Consider the following 27,193-nt stretch of genomic DNA (forward strand, 5'->3'; position numbering starts at 1 on the left):
AATTAAAATCTTTGTCTGAATCTCTGATTTGTTTACAAATCAACATCTGATATTTCCAATTCATTTGAACAGATTTGCTTAACACACTTGAATTATTTGAAAATTTTATTCCACTTAAATGACATTTTGGCTTTTTTCCTCTTCCTAAGCCTAACTGCAGTCATTAATCATTTTCTACATCATTCTGTCCCGCTCTTGTCACAGAACTTAGGCTTTCCTTTCTCCCAAACACATGCATGTTGCTCCCAAATTAGGCAATATCAATTAAAATTTGACATAAATTGCATAAGCTCGTAGGGTTTTATTTAACTGAACTAACAGGACAAGTTAGATTAGAACTATAAACTTGAAATAGTATGATAATGCCATTCTAAGAGAATAAACAAAAAGAAAGGCCTATAAAATAAGCATTCTTACAAATTCTGAAATATTTTGAACTGAATTATTTTATAACTGAATTGATGACTGTCTTTAATGCTAGTATTTTACCTTCTGTGTTTCAATGTGCTTCTCCAAGATTTCTTGCTTCTTTTTCCTCACATCTTGTTGAAGTCGCAATGCTTCCTAGAAGCATAAAAAGATTACAGAAAGTTTCTAGACTTTGAAGCATTAATGCCAGAATAATATACTATACCTGACAACTACACAGTAGTAACTTACAATAACAGGGGAAAAATTAGTAACAGGAAATGCAAGGTACTGGTATTTCCAACTATGTTTTACAATATAATGCATCACCAAATTAAAGAAAGATCTATTTTTTTTTTTTTTAGTTCGATCTGTGCTGGAAGACTTTATTATAGCTCACATATAAAGTAACACCTTACACAACTCCACTAAAAGCTGAAAGGCAACATATTACACTACCTCAAGAGATACATCACACAAGTGTTTAAATGTGTGAGCACAATTATTTTGTAAATCAAGCCCATCAATTAAAACACAGTCTCCAGAACTGTTACAATTAAAAAGAAAACTTTTTTTTTTCCTAAACTTGAAGTGTCACCCAAAGAAAAGCACCTCTTTTGTGTCTGGGTGCTCTAACTGGGAACCAACACTACAGCTACTCCATCTGCCAACAACAGAACCTTGACCAGGCAATGGGCAAATTGAAATGAACTGAAACAGATCAGTAAGTGACAATATTGCACTCCAAATGAGAAGCAGGAGGAGATGCCATCCCTGCTGTGCTCAGTGCCTACTAATGGTGCTTGTAAGAAAGCAGTTGCTTCTTGTTCTCAAATACAGAAGTCTTAGACAGCCGAAAACCCTTAAGAACTTTGATATTAACATATTTAATGGAGTAGTAGAGGAGAGGCAGAAGATGATCAACTGGGATCAATTTCAAGTGGAATATCTTATACAAAGATTGTAAATGCACAGCAGCCATAGAAAAAGAAACAGTAGTCAAGTTTCTGTATGTCTTCCCAAATACTGACCAATTCTGCTGCATAAAATGTTAGTTTTTCAATACAGTGTGCAATCATTTTTCTGAAGGGAAAAGGAAGGTAAGATAAGGGGATGAATGCCAAAAAAAGCTAGGGAGAGAGGAGGAAAAGAAGGGAGTCAGTCCCACAAAATAATGTTTTTCCACAAGTACTAGTATATTGTAACAGAAATCTCCGAAGGCAGGAAGGAGCACAAGATCACATGGAAAAAGAGCCAATCACTTTTGAGAGAAGACAATGTCAGTGTCATCTCTCAAAAAAACCTCTACAGCTGTTATGATGAGTCAACAATTTTATTACAAGTTTTTTGCCATTTTACAGGCATTTAGAATCTTAACTTGACAGGTAAAGGCTCTAATTCTAAAAACATATGTTAGGGGACAAACATGAAATGAAACCTCAACATCAGAATTGCTTTCTATAAATTCTGGACCAATGGCAAAACTCACGTGCAGCTACAAACCGCTAGTTCAAATTACATTAGACATAAATTACAGAAATTTAGCAGTACTTGACCAAAACTGTAACAATTATACTAATTTCAACACTTATGTTTGGGCATAACCTTAGTATTGCATTCGTAATTTGTGGTCAAAAAACAGTAAGGTAAATAATGTCGTGTATTTAGTTCCTCTAAATGATAAGAATAAACCTGAAGAATGAGCTCTGCTGTGCTCTCCTGAAAATTCTAAGCAAGCTAAACTATCTGAGTGACCTATTAAGTCCAAATACATTTTTGTTGCATTTCCTTTCTAACATATATAAAAAAGAGAAAGCCTAGTACTATGTAAAAAAAAAAAGCGGGTGCAGAAGAACTATAGCTTAGACACAACAAAATGCAGAGTCATAAAATTCTCAGCTCTCTTGAAGAAACCATTTTGGGCATACGTACAAAATACACTGAGAATAGAGGCCAGTTCCAGAATAGTTTAAGAGAGAAGAACAGTGACTATACTATGCTCCCTTTCACTTGCAACAGACAATTCATACCTCAACGTGTAGATTCTGATTCCAGGAAAAAGTGTTTCACATTTTGAATTTCTACAGTTTTAAACCTGCTTACACTGCCTGAACATACACTGAAAAATAACAAAACAATGCTGAATTTTCTTGTAATATGTAGGAAAAAAAAAACATTATAGTGAATTTAATCTTGCAACAAGTTTCATCTACATTCTTGAGATGAATATACATAGTGCTCTATCTCTAGGTCACAAGTTCCCAACCTAGGTCCATTTTAAAAAGAAGCATATTTAATTTACCTGTTTTTTCTTCTGTGCTTCATTAGAGTCTAGCACGGAAGTGGAAACAACAGGCAAAGATTTCTGTGCTGCCTTCAAAGCAGCAGGGTTGTACACAGTTTTTGTCAAGCCAGTAGAAGTAGATAAAACCTATAGGAGGAAATCATTTTATTTTTTTGCCAGTGAATTTCAATCTTTTAAAAAACCCACATGAGTGCTTAAAAATATATAAGCATCTTTTCTTTTGTCTCCTTTGATGATATGGAATATAAAAATTTGGTGTAGCAATTCTTTTGAGTTGTTGAAGTTAAACAATTTCTGAAGAGGCAGCACCACATCAGATATGTAAGCTATCAACATTAGCTAATAAATCCTCTCCACTGAGATTTCGTATGCACTTCCAAGTTCCAAATACCTAAATATTTACGTATTTGAGCATAACTAAGGAAAAAGAAGATTAAGATTTTTGCAAGAGTAACTGGTTTTTTTGTGTTTTGAAGTCTAAAATACAGTATTTCATGGCTGCATGAATTTTCCGAGCAGAAGTTCAACATAATTTGAGAGACTAAGGTCCAACGTAGAGTAACAGTTTCTTTTCCTAGGCAGTTGGTGCAAAGTAGAGTTTGCACAATCAGCAAGAAGTAACTCAAGTACAAGGAAGTCTTCAACATTACACAGCACAGGAAGAGACTCCTATGTCTCTCTGTTCTCTTTCCTAAATTTGTAATGAGGTATGAAATTTTTCCATGACTTACTAAGAACACTGAGGACTGTTTTACAATCTCCCTAAAACATACTATGCACCTCTCCACAATACCTGAAGATTTGAACTATTCTGTTTTCTTAGCCTGTTCCTTAAAGAGTTATTTGGCATGCTAATATTGAAAAATCCACGGCTAAGTCCTACAGATAATATAGGTATCATCTTGTCCACTTTCTTAGCATATAGAAGAATTTATATAATCGGTATGATATACAGGAGTTTAAAAATACTTTCAATCTATGTGGAAAATTAAAAGATGCATGCAGATTCTATTGGTCACCATGCACTCCATAAAAAAGCACAATGCCCACCAACAGGAAGGGAAAAAAAAAGAGACAGACAAGAAACAGAAAGGCAGAAAAGACCAAGAGCTTAGAAGAATTTACAACAGGAACGGTTCATATAAACCCTTTGCACTTCAGTGTGATATTTAGACTATTTCTTCCCACAATAAAGTGTTTTCAAGAGTATGCAGTGCACAGAAAACAACAGCAAAAAGAAATCAACACATGTTATGAGGTACTATAGAAGGTGATAAAAAATGCTCTAAGCAGGCCATTACAAAGATGAAGGACTTTTTTCTAAATCTATGAAAGAATATTTAAGTATGTATATCTGAACCATACAGTTTCTATTACAAAGTAGCTTTACGACAGGCTACAAGACAAACAAACAGAGGATCAAGCAAAGACAAAAATACTGACACATTCCTTTTGCCCTGAACTGTCTTCAGGGAAGAGTGAACCACATCTCCTTGTCTCTTTTATGTAGGAGATGTAAGGAGAGAAGCCACAGCACCAACACAGACAAGTCAAAAGCAACACTAAGTTCTTCTAAATTGCTTAATACTATTCAAGAGAAGCAATAGTGTGAATAGCATGAATCTCTTCAAAAGTCTACAAATTCTAAGTCCCTATAGAGATCCTAAAAGGTCTTACAATGACTGTTTTAGCACCTTTTCCTCCTGCTCTTTGGGAAAAATAGCTACCTCCTTTCTCATTGCAAAGTTCTTGTCAGACCGTGCACTCCATCAGGTGCAAAAAAAACATCTAGGACATGACATCTGTTTTTTGATGGATGTCAATCGTTTTATTTCTAATGGTTATAGAATACAATGACTGCAAACTAAGCAAGGTATTTCCTTGCAAAGAGGCAGTAGTAGGTAAAACTAAGTCAAATCAGGTTTTACAATCCTACTAAAAATGTCAAAGGAAACTGCTGTTTCACAATACATCCAGTGAACAGCCCAGCCACTCAGCAAAATCACATCTGTACTATAAGACAACAGAACAGAAAAACATCCTAGCATAAAATTTACTCTTTGTAGCAAAGTGTTTCAGGATAACTCAACTCTTAGACAATGAGGAAAGGAAAATATTTCCATTCAAGCTGCAAGCTGAAGCAGACTTTCTATTTCTAAAGTAAGCACGTATTATGTATGTAAAATGTAGATCAGGAATACACAGCAAGGTATTTATCTGCAACTAATTTAGAGTACCAAGAATGGAACTAATCAAACTAACAACAAAATACAGGCAAGACGCCTTGATCAATGCATTTAAATGGACTGCTGGGCTTGAAATGAATCAAAGACACATTCTCTAATATGACAACTAATATTATCAACTTCAAGTATTGCCTTTCTATGTTAAGTATCCCTGGAGTGAATTTCACCTGTTAGATGCCACTTAATCCATCAACTGCCATACTGAAAAGGGGTGGGAGGGGATGTGTGTGGGGAAATACAGTGGATGCTTCATTTATTTCAGGTCAAGCTAATTCCCTGTAGAAAAGATATATACCTAGACAAAGGAATCCTGTTATGAGGTAAAACTTTCTGTCTTTCTACAAGTTTTCTCTAATGAATGTTAAAAACATTGGGAAGCCTATGCCCTGAAGTGCTAAATAGATCTGGAAACTTGCATTATAAACTTTGCTACTATAGTAAACATCAACCACTTTGTATTCTGAAAATTTGAACCACTGGCCAAAATACATAACTCATAACCACAATTCAGTTGCACCTTTCCCCCCTTACCTTTCTATACTGATTAATTTCCACCCTTATCTTTTCACAAGTACTGCAAATTATAAAACCAAATAAAACGGTAAATTTTTACAGCATCATCTTTTAAGGGGCCCAGAAGACCAGAAACATTTTCTAGAACTGCCTTCTATAGTGTCATATGTAATGTCAAAATTTATTTATTTTTAAAATTTATTTTTGTATGCATCTAAACAAATCAGGATTATGGAACATATCAAGTTCTTTTTATGACTGAATAAAAGGAACCTGATAGATTAAACAAAATCCACAACATAGCAGCTTTTGTCCTTGTAATCATTTAGCCATCTGCTAAGTTTTGACTTATTATACTTCCTAAAAGTAATCCTTCACAAATTGTTTTATTCATAGTTATGAAACAATATTGACACAAGGGGTTTGATAAAATAATTAATTCTGCTGAAAATAAATATGAGAGGAGAGAACATGAGACATTTTCTTACCTTTTCAGTTGCTGGGGTAACTGGCTTCGACACAAAGCCGAGTCTATCCTTCACAGATAATTTAGTCACATTCTGAGAAAACAAAGCAAAATTATAATTCAAATGGACACTACAAGCATTAGAAATTTAGAAAAAAATATTTAACTAATAAAATCATAGACTTTTAAGCAACAATAAAAGAAAATTATTCAAACAATTGATAAAATTAATTTTAGATATTTGGTTTTGCAGTTAATGTAAGTCTAACATTGGGTAAGACAAACACGAAGCCAAATTTGGAATCAAAGATTATCCTACGTATTTTTTGCAAGAAGTTTAAGACATGCTAGCTGGCAGAGGATTATCTGCACAGGCCCTTTTAAATACACTACAGATCTTGTGTTCTATAATCTGCTATTTGCAGATTACATCTGCAGCAAATGCAGAGTTGTTTGACTTTAAACTACAAATGTGTTCTGATTCGTGCTGGTCTTCCTTTCCAGAGGTAAAACCAAAGCAGCAGCATAATGCTAATAAGGAAATGTTGCAAATATAATAAAACATTAAAGACTATTTCTAATGGGAGTAACACACCAGGTTCTGTCATTATTCACATTGGTACTGTGGTTACATTCTTCCTTTTATTAGGGGAGATGAACAAATTCTAAAAATTTTTCTAGATAAAGAGCTTCATTCTCTAATGGTTTTAGGTGTTTAACAGATAAAATACGTATACATTAAAAAAAAATAGCTTTTAGTTCTTTGGATAGAAACTTACTTTATTTTGAAATCTGACACCTGCAATGTAACACAACAATCCTGAAACAGTCTGAAAGCCTTTCCATTTTTCTTTTTTAACTATGTAAAAAGCTACGATACTAAAAAATTAAGTACCATGCTCAGGTAAAAAAGCCTAATCATTGCACTGAGGAACACTTTAATAGGAAAGCACCACTAACAATGTAAGCAGAAGCACTTTGAAGTAGTAAATGTGTACTTGCACCATAGAAGTAACTGGTACATTCATACACTACAGAACCTATTTCAGAAAGACAGGCAGCTGAATTTCTCACTACAATACAAACCTGAGCGACTTCCGTGTTGGCACCCTGTGCTTCTGCAGGTTCAATATTACTTGCAGGTACTGGGCCGAGCCGCTCCTTCACCGACTGCTTCACTACAGGCAAAGTGGGCTGCTGCACTAAGGGCTGGATCACCTGCAACACCGCCCCAGCCCCGAAAAGGCACAGAGCAACATTAACAACAGAAGACTGCCACACAACAGAAGACTGCCAACATTTCGTTGTGCAAAATGAAGTTACAATGGAATTTATGGAATTTATGGTTCTTCCCTTCTACCATTCACTTTCCCTTCTACCATTCTACCAACCACTCGATGAGATTTATTGTTATACTGAGTATTTGTGTAGCGCGAGTGGCAATAACATTCATTTTGCACTTACAGCTTACAGAAGTGACCAAAAAACTGATTTATTTCTATTATTTACATTTACTCAGCCTAACTTAAATTCTACCTGTTAGAACAAAATAAAACGTAATAAAGAGGTCTTCTGATTCCTCTCACAACTCTTTCACCATGTACCATTTATTTATGAAAAGTCAGAATACAAACTTGTATTACAAAGATTCACTTTTTACAGTGATACGTCCCACTTTACATCTCCTATGTGTTTAACTTGGTCAAAATAGAAAAAAAAGTATATAGAAACATGTAGTCATGGGACTGAAGAAAGAAAGCAAATAATCTTTGAATCTACAGTGGATATACCCTGACAGCTAACACCTTTCCTTTTTTTCCTTTGACAAAAACATTCAACAGTTAAGACCAAAATATATCCTTCCAAGCAAGCTTACTGTCATATTTATAGCTCTCAGAAGGTCACCTAATCAATTTCTCTCCACTGTAGGGCAAAGTCAGTTATGCCATTACTGACAGTATCTATCTATCTCATTCTTAGAGATTTCAGATGAAACAGGTCCCGTCACCTCTCTAGGCAGAAGTGCTTCAGTGTGCTTTGGCATTAGAAAATGTTTTTTTTTAGTATTTAACCTAAATCTCTTTGTGCTGCCTTTTAGGCCCAGAACTTCCTGTTTTATCTGCCTCAGATGTGGAGAGCATATTATTTTCTGCTTCTTGGCAGAAGCCTTTTATTTGGTGATTTATTATAGCTGGCTCCCACCATCTTTACCTAAGTACTTCCACTGCTCTTGGAAATTCTAAAGCAAAAAATTTCCAAAGTAATCCTGTTGATAAAATAGCAATGGTGAAGCAATTGTGCTGGACCAGGTACTACTGAAGGGACAAATTAAAGTCAACTGATTTTACACTAAAGAAAATTCAAAAGCACATCCTGGTGCCCGATAGACAAAATCTGTTTGGAAGCCATTACAAATACAGGTGAAATTAATTAACCTGTAATTAATTAACATAACAGAAATCTTGACAAAAATACAAATATTTATAGTATATGAAGAAGTATAAAGTTGCCATACTACTCACAGATATGATACCAAATATTAATTTCAACAAAAACAAGTAGATATTCATGCTCCTGAAAGACTTATGAACAAAAAATACCCGTTTACTGACTCAACAATTTGTTAAATGTTATATCTTGGGGTAGAAGAACATAGAAGCATTGTACTTAAAATTTTAATTTCCTGTTAAAAGTTTTTCTTGTTACTGTGTGCCTTCTGTTGCTGATAACAGACTTCAAAATGCAGTCTGCTGACATGTGCTGAATGGCTGCTCTTGGTGAGACAGGAACATCTGAAACTGTCCCTAGGACTAAGGGGAATTTGTTCTCAAACCAGCAAAGTTAACTTGCTAAAGGTGGTGTGATTGGAAGCTGTTAACATCACTAAAAATTATGGGACTACTAAAAATATCAAATATATAGATCAAATGTTTGTTTGGAAATATAGAGTTAATACTCCAATACTCTGAATAGCATAATCAGCAAACAAGTTGATAGCATAGTACAAGCTATCCTTTAAGTAAGGGGGAATGTCTGTAGGAATGCAAATGATGTACTCCACTGCCATCTTCTGGCTGAGATGAAAATCAGGCTTAGAAAATAAATACCCATTTTGAGCAGCACTACTCTGGACAAAGCATTAAGGATATCAATAAAATCTAAAGGATAACAACAGGGAAGACAGTGAGATAGATGTCATTAAAACCGAATTTTTGAAGATAAAGATCAGGGCGTTTCTTACAAAGGATAGAAAGAAAACTTTTAAAATGCTGTACAGCAGGACGGCCAAGGAAAATCAGGTCACTGATTCTAAATGATGACAAAACACACCATCAAGAGAAAGCAGGAATTCTCAACTCAGAGCAGCAACTGAAAGAATCCTCTAACAAGTCATTCATGTATTATATCAGCATATATAATTCAGTGACCATTTCTTCTACAGAGCCTGTCTCGTATTTTTAAAGTGCAGGACGTGCTGCTCCACACTTATGGCAAATCCAATAGAGCAGGACACACAGATATTTTGAAGGACTTGCTACACCAGCTGCTAACTGAGAAGACTCAACTCAATAACCCAGAGAGCCACGGTGAACCCAAGGGTCCTCTTCTGCTTGAGTACAGCCACTACTGTACTGCTGACAAGTCTGATTTGGCTTGACACAGGTTACAAATCAACCCTTCACAACAGTAATTGCTGTTTTATTTTTTTAAATGTTGCCAATGCTGCTATGAACATGACAACTTTGACGTGTTCCTCTGCAATTCAATAAAAAAATGTAGATTAGAGTATTTCAGTTGTAAGGGACCTGCAACAATCATTTAGTCCAACTGTCTGGTCACTTCAGGGTTGACCAAAAGATAAAGCACATTGTTAAGGATACTGTCCAAATTCCTCTTAAAGAGGGACAGGCTTGGGGCCATCAGCCACCTCTCTAGAAAACTGGTTTCACTGTCTGACTACTCTCTCAGCAAAGAAATGCTTCATGCCCACTCTGGACCTCTTGTGATACACCTCCATTCCATTCCCAGACATTCTATCCCTGGATATCATAGAGATCAGCAACTACCTCCCTACTTAAAAACGTCCCTGATCCCCTCCTAGAAAATTTGTCTCTGTAATGCAGTTCTTCTCTTCCACTGTTGTTTGCAAGTCCTCAGATCTACGTGCATATACACAGAGGCATCTACGGGTAAAACAAATTCTTCTGTTACTTTGTACAACAATACACACGCTCAACAGGGAAGGGAAAGAGGAAAACCAGAACCTCATGAAAGAAAATGAAGATCATCTTTCACAAAAAGAAATATAACTCTGCTTCCTTTCTTATACTCACCAGAAGAAATAAAAAAAGCCTATATTAATTAAAGCAAAATAGATGTTATTCAGCAGAGAGCTGCATCAAATCTTGCTTGACATGGTAACAGAATGTAATACACCAAAAGTTATGGAAGGGCTTTCCTTAAATACCTTCTGTCTCATCTTGCTAATCAACTTCTGAACGTTGTATATCAGGTCAAAGAATTTACAACTGAAGAGTGACTTTTGGAAATTAATTACATGAAGTAGTCATTATTTCAAAGGGACTTAGTTTACTTGATATGAACAGTCTCTTAAAATGTTTTGAAGATTCTTTTTTACATAATATGCTAAAACAGACTTAGATCCTCTACCTTCTGTGTGGTAGCCTGCATTTGTGGTGCGCTGCCTTCTCGATGCCAATAAACTTTAATAAAACGATTATTTAATACTGCTTCTGTACTTGATATAGCTTTCTTTGCTTCCTCATGTGTGGCAAACTGAATAAGGGCACCTTCTGGATCACCCTGATACGCAACCTAAGATTTAAAACAGAAGAACAAAACTTATCACACAGAGGATTCTCGTTTGTGTCTAAATTATCATTACATCATTAGCTTTTAGGCTTAGAAGCTTACAATTTACACCCAATATGTGTCAATAGATAAATACTTTCTATTCATGAGCCCCTCTGAAAGGCCTGGTGTCAAAATCAACCTTGAGTTTATGTTAATAAATTTTGAGAATAGTTAAAAAGCCTCTAACAAAGTAAAGCAAAACCCCCAGTCAACCAGTATTTCTGTTTGCAAATATGAGCAGTTGTTTGAAAGACAAAAGGAAACTTCAGCAAAGTGAAGAAAATTAAAATTACTATCGAAAATGCAGAGGTCAGATAGTAAATGTCCTATCTAATATTAGAGCTAGACAGCAAAGCTCATTTTGATTTCCCTCCTTTGAGCATTAACACATTATTTCAGCTTCACAAGCCAAGACTGTACTCTTTGCAAGAAGAGCATAGCTTGCAATCTCCATGTACATATCTGTCTCTCCATACACATTGATGTTTTACTTGCCTTAATGAATAATACTGCCTGCTAATACATCCATATTCTTAGGTAAACTAGAGAAAACTTAAGATATATTTAATAGTAATTAAGAGAGATTTAAAATCCCTTAGGTGTTCAGACAGGCACAGAGTGTTTATTCTGTACTGTATCATCATGTACAAATATATTGTTGCACTCCTTCATTCCAGCCCTCAGTGCAAACAAGAAAGGGTTTAGAAAAATGCATGACAGCATCTGAAACTTGTTGATAATGAAGCACGGTGAAAGGTCACACTGAGTAGTTTAGAGACTGGGTATGAAATACTGACATTACACGTGCAGTCTGCAACATGTAATATCAGCCTAAGTCAGGCCCTAGTTCTTTCACTGCTTTCCTTGCTCTTCAATTACTTATTGGGTGACTCCAACTAATCACAAAGTAATTTTAAGGGACAAATTGTCATTACCATGGAAAGCAATTGTCACAGGGACTGCTTTCTGGATGAGAAATGCAGGTTTTTTCTATTTACAATTTATCTCTGAATATACAGAGCATTTATGATAGCAGATCGAAAGTTGATAAAATGGGTGAGAAAAATCCACATGCAATCAATTTTCAATGTTTTAAACAATGTCTCTTGAAAGTCTTATCTCTCAGGAACACAGTTGTTCAAAATCTAAAAGATGACTAGAACATTTCATTTCTGCTTCTTCAATGGCAATATCATTAAAAACAATGAGATCTTTTTTTAATAAACAAGTTAGGAAAATAATAAAGAGTTTCAGGAAACCAGGAAAAAAATTGGCATTCTTCTTTTAGCACCTACCACTACCTTTACATCAAAGTAAACTGCTTTCTCTTTGTTGACTCTTACCTGCAAGTTGACTAAGTTTCCAAACTTACTGAAGTGCTCATTAAGTTTGCTGATGTTGTTAAGTTCTGGGGGAACTTTTCTCAATTCAAGTTTTGTATTTTCATTTCCAAACTGCACTTTCTTCTGGAAACCTGGACTATTTGTTCTGTTAAAATTTTGCCTGCAACAAACAAAAAATCAAGCCAGAAATCCATAGCAAACTAGCAAACACAATGTTAAATTGTATATGTGTGTATGAGACACAAAGATCTGCAGACTTAAAAAATAATGCAGTTTTAGAAAAGTGAAGGAGAGTACAGGTCACACACCCATATAACTGCTATCTTCCCCACTGATATTCTCAGCATACCCCAGCACATAAATGTGTGAGATAATTCAAATTTATTTGTTTATGTCAGGATAATTCCTGACTTTTAACATTGCTTCTCTTCAAAAACTGTTTCTTAGCTATTCCATGAAACTTCCCCACTAGTGTTTCAAAAAACTATTATTTCAAGGCTTTCCTCAGTCCCAGCAATCTTTAAAATCCCTTCAAACTTTGCACCTTCCGTTTTTTTCTCAGTAACATACCTGGCAACTCAAATCAAAATAGCAGTGGTAAATATCATATTTCATAACTAAAATCAGACATCTCTAACCATCACACTGCAGCTTCCCTGTTTCTTATATCATGCCAACTTTCAAGGAACAGATCTTAGTATCATCCAAAGCAACTTCATCTATCTGTATACTACCTTTGCTAGAAGACAGTCAAATAAACACAGCTCACACTGTAGTATGATTTACTTTAGTACCATCAGTGTACTAACAGTTTCACTTGCTTGCAATTCATAGAGATATATATGTTTCAGATTACAGTACAGCAGTTAATGAAATTCCATCTCTTAAGCCAATACTGTGTTAACAGTCACTCACTTGTCAAACCAAGTCTTCTTTGTAGGAACTCCACCATCCCCTGCACCAATTGTTCTTTTCCTGGATTCAGCATCTACCACTATTCTCATACTACTTTTATTAGGAGGTTTTTCTGTAAACAGATGAGAAGATTTTACTTTTTTAAAATTTATTTTCTGTGCATTTGATTGTAAAAGAGTATTCTGCTCACACTGAATTTGCACTGAAAAGCACAATTGTTTATTTTGAAATTACTATGATTCTTGTTCTGACTGAATCAAACCTCGGTCACAGACTTCTTCACTATTAACAGATGTTCTGACACATCAAAATAGCTAAAAGCACTCATTTTGTGACAGTAACATCACACATACAGAAAACAAAAGAAGTATGACAGAAGGCATCTGCCTTGAGATGACTGCGCTCTGATTCACAATGATTCACAATGTCCCATGCAATACTCTGAGGCTCACACCACTCCAGCTAACACCTCCACTCTACTATTAGATGACACACACAAAAATGGTCATGATAGGAAATGCACAGTACTCCAGGGCAATAACACCTAGGAGCAAGATTTATGGATGGGCTGGGAAAGGAGTCACTTTTGCTGAAGAACAGGAATCACACTGGGGGACTCCTCACTGAAAATACACCAACAAAAACATAGTAAGATTAAATAGAAATACATACAAATGCAAATAAAAACCACACTAAAAATGGTTTTATCCCTTTTCCATTCTTATTTTTTGTGCTGCTGCTTCTTCTCAGGACCACAGGAACTGTGAGGTTGAGATTATTCGTGCATAAAACTGTTAACAGATAAAAATTACTCCCTCCTCTCTATAGCAAAAATCATCCTGAGATTCTGTTAGAGAAATATTAACATTGTTCTGTACAAAAGATATACAAAGTGACCAGTTACTACAGCTAACAGTAAACTGTACAATACCCTAATGAGAGATTTTATTCTACCAGTAAAAATGCACACACAAAGCAATTATAGACATAGTTCCCTATTCAACTAAACATCTCTTAATTCCAGAAGATTTTAGGAAAATGCTGTATTTTCCAGTATTCTCTGGAAAGTTCCTCAACCTGCATTAATCTAAGAAAATCAGCTAAACTAACTAAGTATAGCTTTGAGAGCATACCTCTGGGTGGTAGATCCATATCACCTGATGTGAGTCCTATCAAATTTGGTCTTTGGGCATGTACTCTATGTCTATACATAGGTCTTGAAGTATTTGTTATACTTGGAGCTTCTGGATTATAGCCATCTGTATCATACGTTTCTGGTAACAAAGAAATTGTCTAATTAAAATAAATTGCAGTTAAAACCCTTAAGGTTTCAGATATAATATTCAATTTAATTACAAGATAGAGTTACAATAAAGAAGTTGTATAACCACTATCATAAAAAATGGTCATGCCAAGTTTTCTGCTTAAACACACTGAAAATATTACTCTCCAGTAAAAATTCACACTTTATATGCAAATTTTACTTCAGTCTTGAACTAAGTCTGTAAAGAATGATGTTAATTTACTGTCACAATCTATACGATACAAACTTATTCTCCCAATAACATTATAATCTCTATAAAGTACAGTATAATATGAATCAATGTTATTCTATTTAGCAAACCTTGTGGGCAAAGCCTCAGTACTACACCTGCTGTAAAAAGAGAGGGTGGAGCAGGAGGCGGCTGGTGATGAATACCCGTGGTGACAACAGTAGGAACTGAGCTGGTTGCTGAGTTTGGGGGGGCATCCATGCCAGCAGGCTGCAGTGGTGGAAGGGGAGGGGGTGGTCCTGTCAAAAACAAAGGAAAATCCTGCATTCATTTATTATCCACTACACTTTCATTACACTCCCCTCTTAAGGAAACTGCTCTGAAATGTTTTTAAGGTTATTTAAGAAGAAAAAGGACTGAGAGGGCACATCTGCAGACTTGATGATGTACCATAAATTCACATGAAACCACCCCCAACAGCAAATGACTCAGAACTTGGATTAGACAGAAAAGCATTTGAATCATTTAACATTTCTCCAAACACCTTCCTTCTACAAGTAAAATTCAATTGCTAGACCAGTATTCATCTTTACCAAATGAAGCATTTTAAAGCTCAATAAAAGCTGATCAAAGAAACAAATTCTATTTTTGAAGTAAAAAAGTATTTTTTAGTATTATAAAAATATGCTATGATGACAATAACTAACTTGACTGAAATTAAGTTTCCAAACACTCAAGAAGAAACCTTCAACTCTAATGGAATGCTTCTTAAAACTGAGGGAGTTTTTTTGTTTGGTTGGTTTGACTTTTTTTAAAACAGATCATGTGACTCTTTCAAAGCTAAGGAGTCAAGCCTGATCTTCAGTTTAATCATTGACAAGAGTAGGTTTTGGAAAAAGTTATAAAGTGATATATCTGAACTTGTGAACCAGATTTGAAAACAGCATGTAAGGCAGAACTGACCAAACCAGAGGAAGTTACATTCTATATTAACTGAAATAAATACATTCATTAATAAATTTCTTAAATATACTATCAACAGGAAATCAAAACAGTTTAAGAAACTTCTAAGCAATATCAAATATCAATTACTACTAAATAATTTTACCAAGTGGGACACCTAAGTTAGAAAAAAAGAGAGAAAGGAACAATCACATAAAACTAAGGTAACACACAAGGCAACTAAGCACTAAACTTCAACTACTTTATAAATGACAGCCAGACACATAAGTTTTCGTGTAATTTTTAGTTCTTCAGCTGAAGTACCTTCCAGTGAAACAGTAAACAAAGCCGAGACTATTTCTTAGTTACTTTACAAGTTTAGCTTTAAAATTAATCCCAAACGATATTTTCAGGTATAAATTTGATGTGGTCATGAATTATCTTTACTTCTATTACTATGAATGAAACAGTAAGGATCAGCTGTTTCCAGGATTTTCCCTTCTTTGACAGTAGTCAGTTTTGGACAACCTCTCCTGTAATACGCAAGGAATTGAATTTTGCCATGTCATGCTTTTGCTTAAATACAATGAAGATATTATTCCATATTAAAGAGTCATATTTAGCGTGCAGCATTTTAAAACAACCAACTCTGCAGCAATTATCATCAGACAGAAGAATAATTTTGAGGTAAACTATGCCATAGTAGAGCACAGTTCGACTTTACATAATACAGCTGGGATTCTTCAAAACAGCTTTTTGCACTGCGTACAATTCAATTAAGATCCCATCTTTTCTATTAAAAAATGGGGTTTAATCTTTTTTAATTACCTGTTACAGGTGGAAGGCTAGGTGGTAAGGGACCTGGTGGTGGTACTGGAGGTCTAAGGTTAACAGGAGGAGGACTGAGGATTGGTGGAGGGGGAGGAAGCCCAGGAGGAGGTGGTCCTTCGACAACAGGGGGTTGTGCTGGAAAAGGCAGAATGCCAGGAAGATTCACATCTTCTACCACTACTGGATCACTTCCATGATCAAAAGGGCACATGTCTCCTCTCATACAGAAACCCTTCTCTGAAATATCAAAAAGAATTGATGTTAGTATTCAGCTGTAGCTCAGGGTAGATACAGATTCAGGGTGGATACAAGACATTCAATATGTAATGTGGTGGTTTGTAAATTAAGAGCTCCACATACCAGCAGAAGCTTAGATTGGAAAATGAAATTGACTGTTTAAATTTATTCTTAACAGTCAGCACACACAGACATAGCAGAAACTTGCTAGGACTAAAGTGTTTAAATATTCTTGAAGAACTAATTCTGCACTGTATTATAACAAATGGTGAAAGCAAAAAATGAACTCTAGATGTCACCACATTAACAAAATCAATTTGTTTCTAAGCAAAAAGTGCAGATGCTAAGATTGAGAAACCCTTTTAAAAGTTAGGGGTTAATATGAAATTCCAACATGAGCAAATTCACTTATTTTTTTCCTCTTTTGCAATTATTTCAGGAAACATTGTAAACATTTGCCACAGTTTAATGCTTACATATAACATATGCATTTGTAAATATTAAATATATATAAATAAAAATGAATACACATTCACCTCTTTTCTTTTACACACAAGTCAAACAAGAAAGAGGTCAGAGGAGGGCCACAAAAATTACCAGGAGCCTGAAACATCTCTCTTATGAGGAAGGTCTGAGAGTTGGGTCTGTTCAGACTGCAGAAAAGGCAGCTCAGAGCAGTGAATTTAAGTACTCACTGCAGCCTTTATATTTCAAACTTTTTGGTGGAACCTGAAGTGATAGGACCAGGAGTCATAGTTTTAAAATAAAACATGGTAGATTCAAAGCAAATATAATAAAAAGAAATTATTTTAATGAGGGTGATTAAACAGTGGAAGAGGTTGGCCAGAAAAGCAGTGGATGCCCCATCCTTGGAAACATTCAAGGTCATATTGGACTGGGCTCTGAGCAACAAGATCTCCTTGAAGATGACCATGCTTACTGTAGGGATGCTAGACTAGATGACTTTAATAGGGCCTTTCTAGCCCAGACTGCTCTATTATTATCTATTGTTTAGCAACAGTGTCCACAGAAACAACACCAAAATACCAGTCAGTGCAATACAGGGAAAGGGCTGAAACACCCTCTGGTAAAACAGGAAGAAAGAGGAGTACCCACTTCCTCAAAACATGATGTGGGAAAGAAATATGTATTACCTCGTCTTCAGGAAGAGTTATAGAGCATATTAAATTGAAATGTTAAACAAAAACAGAAGTTCAGTAGAGGGTAAAGTTGAAAATTTGGAAATAAGAGCAGTATGATGGAAACATGTAGCCACTGAAGAGAGGAAACTTCAAAACAAAATGACACATTCACAATTCCACTTACTCCATATTGCTGTGACGTACACTGGCAAAGCTACTCTTCCTAAGTACAATTCTGCCAACACTTGAAAGCTCAGTTTCCCTTTTTTTTTACTTCAAAAAAATTCTAATGAGGGTTCTGAATGTAAACTGGCCTAGAACTTAAACTCCTCAATGTGGTACGCAATAATAACAATAAAATCATTCAGAAGAAACTTTACAGGAAAACCTAAACTCTCCTGAGCTCACAGGTTGACCGGCTTAGTTAAGGCACTGCCAGCTGCAGCAGCCTCTTGTGCGTTTTTTGGCACAAGACATTTAAAATGAAAGCTTACTGAAAACCTAGCCTGCTTTAAGAAACACCTACACAGAATGAAATGAGCCTGGGAAGTTTCAGCTCTGTACCTTTCTAGTTAAAAATTGTCTATTAGATAGGCTAGAACGAAATAGGATGAGATCAGTAAGGTGCTAACCATTGTTAAAACCACCAAATACAGTATTTGATTGGAACATGACCTAAGACAAAAAAACTGGGTAAAACTGGATTTTTTAAATGAATTTTTAATATACTATTTTTAATTTATACAAAATAGTCCTAGCATGTAAAAAATAGACAAACATTAAAAGAGCAAGCTGTCTGAAGTCTGTAAGAAGTGGTAACATGGTAAAATTTGCAATCAAGAAATGTGCAATAGAAAAACCCCACTATACTAGAGAAGATCAGAAAAAGAAGGGTGAATTACCACAATCTTTTCAGAAAGGGGACAATCGTAGCTGCAGGAAGCAATTAAAAAATTAAAATGTACTTACCATCATAATCTCTACAGCGTTTCTTTGGCAGCGGAGGTCGTCCATAGGAGTTGTGGTCCAGCTGCTCTTCATGGAACTCTGACCAACTTTCAGTAGTGTTATTTCCATGATGAGCAGGAGCAATAACAGTAATAGTACTGCTCAGTGTAGGGACAGGGTAGTGGCCAGATGAAATATTTGTCACAGAAGAAACTGGAGTATAATTGTTCTCTAATGGATCTGTTCTGTCCATGTCATATTTTGGCTTTCCTAAATCCCTTTCTGTAACAAAAAAATAAAAATAAAAATTATACTGGATAATTCCTTATCCACCTTTTCACCAGAAGCAGCTACTACTCTTTAAGTATCTTTACTCCATATCAACTCAATACATATGTACAATAATAGAAATGTTTTACAGGTTGCCCAAAGTGCCTGTGGAGTCTCCACCCTTGGAGTTATTTATAACCCAGCTGGTTCCAAGCAACCTGCTCCAGTTTATTTGTTTTGATAAAGGGTGTTAGACTACACCACCTTCAGAGGTCTCCACTAACCTCAACTATTTCATTATTCTACATTTTGAAGGTTTAACCAGAAAAATAATAATCTGTGAAGTACACAGTCAGGCCCTGGGCTATTTAAATAACATATATCCACAGCAGAGCAGATACCCTATTTAACTTCAGGCAGAGTACATCTTCTTTAGTGATGCATGTACTGTAAGAACTTCAGATGGAAAGTTTTTTTGAATAAAGGGAAGCAATAGCAAGAAAAGGGTAAACGTGGCTTGAAAATACTATAAAAGTTACAAATCTTTAATGTTTCAAGACAATGCTATTGTTGCATCTTTATTTTGTTGATCTTCATTTTAGGTTGCACTTAAATGTATGTATTTATTGCATGCAAAGCTTTGGCTTAATAGGTGAAATAATAATGCTTGACAGGTGTGGAACACTCCTGGGCAGATACAGCAAGTAAAATGACCATTTATTCTGAATACATACAAACGATTCTCTTCATCTTCTAGTATTACCACCAAATAAAATATAAGTATCCCAATTAAGACAGACTAGTTATGTCATGACATAAGTTAATAGACTTAAATAACTCCACGTTAAAGGAACATTATGAAGTATCTTAAAGAGGTCTCATCAGTGTGGGTAAAACAGGCTTTTCTTCGTGTTCTAAGAAAAAGAAACAAAGCTTTCACTATAAAATATTGTCCATAATAATATTGTGCAAATGATCCTTAAATTAAGATTTAATCATGTTGTAATCTTTTAGTTAAACTGCTGTATGTTATTTAATTTGCCTGTTAGTAAGTTGTCTGGAAAATATCTACTCTCATATTTTCAGAAATATGCATTCCTAGTTTTAAGGCTGGGTTACTAAGGCCTGTTTTACAGAAAAAAGAATACACAGGAGAATTCTATCAGACTGTTTTTTACTCGTACGTTGTCTAAGACAGGACAAAGATATAAAATTACTTTCACTGCTCTTTCCCAATTTACCATTATAAACTATTGAGGGAAAAAGCACTCTTTTCAGTTGAAAAAGCAATCCCCTTTCAAAAACGTTTAATTCTGCAAACCACTGTATTGAAGCCTGAAGTCCTACAAATAGGTGCACAAATGCAAGTATTTATTGTAAGGATTTCAGCCCTTCACCTATGACACTAAAGAGGGGACAAGACCAAAAAATGGAGCTGTACTGTTCTGCTTGACAAGTCATTTAATGCCTAACAGGCAACTTCTCTGTCAGTTCCACCTTCATTAATACAGCATTAATTTCTGTATCTCCTTAAACCAGATACTGAGTTCCCTAAAATTTAATGAAATGGAAATAACTTGTATTTTTCTGCCTCTCTTGCAACAATGCTTAGAAGTGGCCAGCACAGCCACCTCAATACAAAGATATTAAATTAAAGAAGAACAGAGAGTAAGAGAGGAAAACAGGTACTGAGAACACAATCACAGAAGCATCATTTCCCCAGAAAACAAAGCTAAATTTGAATAAAGGAACAAGAACAATAGTTGAAATTCTAGTACATTTTGAACACAGTTTTCAAGTTAAATTTCTAAATTTTGTAGAAAACATTCACCGTATTTTAGAGACCAACTGTTGGTACCTCTGCTTCGCGTTCTGCTCCGGCTTCTGCTCCGGTCTCGATCACGGTCCCGCAACCTCTCTTTGCTCCAACTCCTACTTCGACTCCTGCTGTAGCTCCGACTCCTTCCTCTCCGTCTGTTGTATCGATCCCTATAGGAATCTCTTCTGGGAGGATTTCGGTCATAATCCCTCTTCCGAGAACGTTCATCTTTTTTCCTTTCATCACGGCTTCTAAACATGCAATATTAGAGGTTAATTTAAAGAATTATGAAGCCATAATTTGAAATCTCAACTACTTAAAAATTTTAAGAAATGTCAGTGGAAAACTAGAGAAGAGCTACAAATTGTATGCAACTTATGGCTACTTCTTTCTTCTCAGAAGGATTTTAATTTTGCTTATTTGTTTTATTTTTACCACACCTAAGATTTTAAAAGATATATAAATTTCTGTTTCTGCCCAGTACTACATATTTCCCAAGTTGAAAACACCAAGACTTATTGAAAGGAACGCTTCTACTTCCTGAAGGGTGGCTGTGGTGAGCTGGGGGTCAGACTCTTTCTCTGGGCAACAACAGATAGAACAAGAGGACACGGTCTCAAGCTGCGCCAAGGGATATACAGGCTAGAATTAAGGAAAAGGTTTTTCACAGAAAGAGTGGTCAAATACTGGAATCATCTGCCCAGGGAGGTGGTGGAGTCACCATCCCTGGATGAGTTTAAAAAAAGACTGGATGTGGCGCTTGGTGCCATGATCTAGTTGAGGTGTTAGAACATGGGTTGGACTCGATGATCTTAAAGGTCTCTTCCAACCTAGAAAATTCTGTAAATTCTGTGAAATTCTAAATCAAAATTTGAACTCTGTATCAAGCAGAATAAATATTGCAATATAAACCACAAATCTAACACCAGAGTTACTCCTAAAACTCCAAGGATAATAGCTCTGCACAACTCAAGAGACAGGTTACACTTACACATACTCGCCACTTAACTTCATATGCATAAAAGCAATAGAAGCCTTCCTTTTAGGCTTACTAGATGACAACACAGAAACAAAGTATTTAATTGAGTAAAAAATCCAAATCCATCTGATTACTGGTATAATACAAGGGGTTAAATAAAGTTTTTTACCTGGTGTCTCTGTAGCGAGAACTTGACTGAGGAGGGCTGTGATTTAATCTTCTAGAGAACTTTTTCTCTCGCTCTTCCTCTTTAACTATCTGAATTCAAAGCATATATATTAGATCAAAATGTGAGTACACTAAAATGCAGACTTCTGCATAACCAAATGAAACCAAAAACTCTGAACACTGAGCAATCAGCAGTAACACTGAAATTAAATACTTTAGTCTCTAACATAATAAGAGAATCTTCATAACAAGTTTATTTCTATCTCTAGGAATATTCAAAGCCCTGTTTGAGAGAAAATAAAATAATCTTTATAGTGCTGCACTGAAAATACAGTTGCTTTTACTGTAGGTAGACAAAAAACCATATTAAGGCTTTGGGTGGATTTGAGAAGGCATGGATATTCAACAACCAACACCAAAGTCTTTTTTTTTCATCAGAAGGTTATTTAGGTCAGTTCACACTTAAAACACTTTCATGCAGGCAAACTTGGGCTGCTATTGAAAAGCACAAACTTACTCTTCTGGCTCAATTAACAACATAAACATTTGTGACAAAAGGATGTCATCTGGATCAAGCAGCTGAAGGAATGAGAACTGCAATTTAGAATGGCAGCCTGGATTTATGGAGAATTGAAGTGCAGCACAACTACAACAGCAATTTTGACCAGAGAACTAATGCAGGTTGAACTGCAGCTCCTACACTACTAAATAATCTCATTTACTTTTGCCTTGGCAATACCACCTTGGTTTACGTTCAAAACACCCACTTGTGTTAGAAAAATCGTGCAGCAGTGTTCAACATGCCAAGCACAAATCTTATTACGTATTTTAACGCTGTCATGTAATTATTAATAATATTACTAATGAATATAAATTATTATCAATATAAACTATAATAAATTGCTAATAACTATCACTAATAAACACTGTGTAGTTGAATACCTAAGCAAATTACATGAATGAGGAAAAATATGTACATGTAAATTAAAATCAATGCCCACCTCTTCCTTTTTTGTCTCTTTTTCTTGGTGCTGAAAAAATTCTACTTTCAGGCTTCCTGATGATGGCTGTTCTGGTGGAGGTAGGTAGCTTTTTGTATTCACAGCATCAAACAGTTTTTCCACAAATATCTGAGTTTCTAAAAGTAAAGAGCATACAAATATCCACCACACAAAACCGTGGTTAACATTTGCTTTAAAAAATGAATACATAAATAACCCCAAAAAACCCAGACAAGCAATCAAAACCTGCATTCAGCAATGCAACAAAGAATATTTTCTTTAAATACTGTGTTCCTAATTTATATTTTGAAAGGACATTTATAGAGTCAAAAAACATGTCAATAATGAACAATGTTTCACAAAAGTTTTCAATTATTGAATTATTTAATGTCTCTTAATAAAGCATCTGGAAAAATATTTCTGGCATATATATATACAGAGGTTCAATACTTGCCCAGGGAAGTTTTGGATGCCCCAGCCCTGGATGCATTCAAGACCAGGTCAGACAAGGCCTTGATAAACCCGATCTAGTGCGAGATGTCCCTGTCCAGGACAGGGGGTTGGAACTACAGGATCTTTACAGTCCCTTTCAACCCAAAGCATTCTATGATTCTGTGCCTCTGTGAGTACTAACAAAACATATACCTAATATATGCATGCTAACTTATACACCTGGGCCTTTTAAAATTTATGAAAATTGAATTACATTCTACAAAGTAACAAAGCTAATAAAGCGATCAAAGCCCGATTCTATGGCATGAATAAACTGAATAAGACAGAATTTTCATTCAATCTTAATTGTTATGACAAAGCCCATACCTTTCTGAAGAAATACATCCAGCTGATCAACACACAATGCCTTCAGTTCCTTTTCACTTTTATCCTTCTTTACCAAAGCCAGAACATATTTAGCTAGGGCAGATGGATCTGCATCACATCTGCAAATAGATTTTTTAGAAAAAAAAGCAATTTCATTACAGAAATTCATGTCTGAAACTAGTATGTCCTATACATATATAGGGCAAAATAATTTCCTACCAAAGCAATTGAAAAATACTCAGTTGTATTTTTCAAAACAGAGTCCAGATAGATAACATTTCTAAGTATCACTTTCCTTTTCAAGAGAACAATTGCCTAGAATATTTCCTAACAATACTGCACAGAGAACATCAGAGCTAACTAGAATAAACTGCTTCATAAGAAACAGCCTCAACTGCCTGTTTCGTATTAAAAGCAAAGACAATGAATACTTCCCTAACTCCTCAAAGATGGAATCAATAACTCTGAATGTAACACTGAGTAACTGTTATCTGGGAAAAGTTGGTCTATCCAATTACAAATTAATACAGTGATACAGTAGAAGTGATCTATGCTACCAAAAAAAAAAAAAAAAAAAAACAGACTCTTGAGTATTCTTTTAAATTCAGTTTTGAACATTCTTATTACTACTTACATATGAACACCATGGAAATTGAAACAGATTTTTTCACTTTCAAACTTGGTTTCAAAAGCCTAAATTCATATATTGTAACACACACTTCCATAAGAAGTACACAGAAAATGCAGAAAACGGAGGAAAATTTAGGGGATCATTATCCATTTGGCATCTGAATTCAGAATTCAAACTACAAATACAGAGCACCTCAATGTTGATGGTCTTATGCACATTAACAAAGAACTTAGAATGAAGAAAGCCATGTATCCACATTCAGTAGAACATTATTTAATATAAGTGGCATATTTTTTTTACAATGTTTCACAAATAGGAATCTACAATGAACTTAGTGGTGGTGTCCTAAAGCCTGTCAAAGCAAGTGAGACTACTGCTTAAAACCATTCATGTTTCAAAAAGAGTAACTAATGAAATAGTGAGATACTTTCTTAACTTAATCTCCTCATTTAGCATACACCAAAGGAAGACTTCAGGCCCCCAAAAACACCGCAAGATTGAATGGATGCATACGAGTCATGTGATAAAGACAACTTATTTGGGTGGTCATCAAAGTTTGTAATAATGTTTTAAAGACTAACAAGAAGGAAAAAATTGCATTGATGCATCCTAACTGTACATTCTTTCTAGCAAAAATCACCAATAAGAAAAATTAATCCATGGTTAGGGAGTTACACCAAATATGAACACTACACAAATACTGCTCTAGCATAGAAGTCCGACAGTCATAATAAACGAGTAAGAAGTTTGAAATCCCTTCCACAATGACTAAGATACAAATACTGAAGTTTAATTATTAATCTAAATGTTGATAATTGAAATGGCATTATTTTGGACACTGGGCAAAATAACCTAAGTCCCTAAACAAACATATCACACCACCTAATTCCTCTCACCAGAGGAACTTATCTCCTGCACAGCAAGCAACATCCCTCATCCAAACATATCTGCTAAGCAAAGGAAGCCTATCTGTCAGCATCACTCATGGATAGCCTGCGCCCAGCACCGAGAGCCCTGAAGTTAAAGGTCAGAGCTTCAAACATAACCCAGCATCCTTCAGAAAGCAGGCAATACTAGATTTTCATGCTGAAAAAGCAATTTGGGCTGCTAGTGGATGTACCACTGTATTCCATGTTAGTCTGCATTATTTATGGTTCATAATCATTGAAAAAGAACCCATGGACAGTAAATTAACAAAATGAAAATATATACTGCTAATCAAAGACCAGACTGCACAGTGACTTAAAATTCTTCAGAAAATTTTCACATCTAGTTTGCTCCATTCAGGTCTAACATTTCTTTGTCTAGAAGGAAATATAGTCCAAGCACCAAGTCAGTACACAACCTGACACAGTGAGAGCAGTAGGACTCTTTAATGCTGCAAGCATCTGAGCACATCAGCCAAGCAGATTATCTAAAAGGCCACTGTTGAACAATATTCGTCACAGGCTGTAATAAGGGTTCTCTCTCAGCCTTCAGCAGGCCCTAAGACCAGTATTTCATAACCTCTCAATCCTTGAATTTGAAAAGTTATTAACTTTTTTACTGTTTCTTCACGCAACTTCAATTGCACTTCAGATTTTCAATACTTTCCCAGTTTCAAGTTGAATTGTGCCATGGAAAATTAATGTGCTGTTTTCATCATGACAGGTGGGGAGCAGACAATTTTCACATGATTATCCTCAGTTTTCCTTTTTAAATTTCAATTTCCATAAATTTGGTTCTCATTCTTAACAGTCAGCTGTTGTTGAAAATCTGCTACAACTTACTTAAATGACATGTGGTCTCAAAATGTAGTGGGGGGGGAAGGAGAAAAAGGCGGGGAGGAACCCCAAGTCAGTCTAGAAGGTAAAAACCTACTGCTCTTAGCTACTACAATGTGTTTTAATTCTCCAGCTCCTACAGCACTGACTATACAACAACCTCATATTCAGTTTAAAGCAATTCCCCTTTCAGGAGCAAGATAAAATCCAGAAAAATCTTCTCTGGAAAGCCACCTAGACCATAACAAAATAAACAAACCATAAACTATCCCCCAAAAAAACAAATCAAAAAACCCACAAAACCACACAAAACCAACAAACAAAACCTCAAAACCCAAACAAACAGATGATGTTTAAAAATAATGAACAGTTAATCTTTCATCCTTCCTGCCATGATGACTTCGGAAATCTTAGCAATCCTGTCCACCTCAGGACTTCAGGTCATCCACCCAACTCCAAGCTATGCTTATGAAAATATTCTCTATGAAAATGTACTTTTAATTTGCAAAGCACAGGATAACTTTCTGCTGTGCACTCATGCACGTGTTTCAACATTTGTCACTCTGTATGGCCAGATACGAACAATGCAAAACAATCATACTGAATTCTACTATTATTATCATTCAGTGTGTACAGGGGAATTTCTACAACAATAAGAATTTACATCCTTTCAATTTTGGCTACTTAACAAATACTATTTTTTAAAAAATACTAACAGGCAAATTATTTCCAATTGACACTAATTAAGCAATAATGAATACAGGGAGTTTTGTGGCAGAGTGAGATGAAGATGCTTTTGTAAATCAACACTAGGATTTTATGTGCTTCCTTTTAATTTCTTAAAATTAAACTGCAAATTATCTCTACACAGATAGAGGCTGACATCCTTTTTTAGCTACTGACTTGAAACAGAAGTCTCTTCTATATCTGTTGTTCAAAGCTTGAAAAAAACCCACAATTAATCTATTTTCTCCACACTAATGTGAAGACTGTTTCTCTAGATAGTATCTTAAATCAACCTAACAAGTCTATAATATGATCTTTTATGGCTTTACAAACTCTTGTAAAATGCCTTTTTT

General features: G+C 35.3%; 1 protein-coding gene across 5 annotated transcripts in view; it reads right to left on the reverse strand.

Annotated features, from left to right (window-relative positions):
• Positions 1 to 27,193, reverse strand: part of RBM26 (RNA binding motif protein 26) — a 51,855-nt gene that overhangs the window by 16,968 nt on the left and 7,694 nt on the right. Inside the window, exons 2-16 of one of the 5 annotated variants that reach the window (XM_068182424.1) lie at positions 23,721 to 23,839; positions 22,902 to 23,038; positions 21,902 to 21,990; positions 20,766 to 21,004; positions 18,686 to 18,946; positions 16,335 to 16,574; positions 14,723 to 14,863; positions 14,205 to 14,345; positions 13,072 to 13,183; positions 12,157 to 12,316; positions 10,610 to 10,774; positions 7,025 to 7,156; positions 5,961 to 6,032; positions 2,711 to 2,839; positions 490 to 564 (exon numbers count right to left, since the gene is read on the reverse strand). In XM_068182424.1, the coding sequence (XP_068038525.1) occupies positions 490 to 564; positions 2,711 to 2,839; positions 5,961 to 6,032; positions 7,025 to 7,156; positions 10,610 to 10,774; positions 12,157 to 12,316; positions 13,072 to 13,183; positions 14,205 to 14,345; positions 14,723 to 14,863; positions 16,335 to 16,574; positions 18,686 to 18,946; positions 20,766 to 21,004; positions 21,902 to 21,990; positions 22,902 to 23,038; positions 23,721 to 23,839 (2,212 nt within the window). Of the gene's footprint in view, positions 1 to 489; positions 565 to 2,710; positions 2,840 to 5,960; positions 6,033 to 7,024; positions 7,157 to 10,609; positions 10,775 to 12,156; positions 12,317 to 13,071; positions 13,184 to 14,204; positions 14,346 to 14,695; positions 14,864 to 16,334; positions 16,575 to 18,685; positions 18,947 to 20,765; positions 21,005 to 21,901; positions 21,991 to 22,901; positions 23,039 to 23,720; positions 23,840 to 27,193 lie in introns of all 5 variants that reach the window. The other 4 variants (XM_068182422.1, XM_068182425.1, XM_068182423.1 and 1 more) reach the window with 4 other exon arrangements.

This window comes from Anomalospiza imberbis, chromosome 2 (genome assembly GCF_031753505.1).
Source record: "Anomalospiza imberbis isolate Cuckoo-Finch-1a 21T00152 chromosome 2, ASM3175350v1, whole genome shotgun sequence".
Classification (NCBI taxonomy): Eukaryota; Metazoa; Chordata; class Aves; order Passeriformes; family Viduidae; genus Anomalospiza; species Anomalospiza imberbis.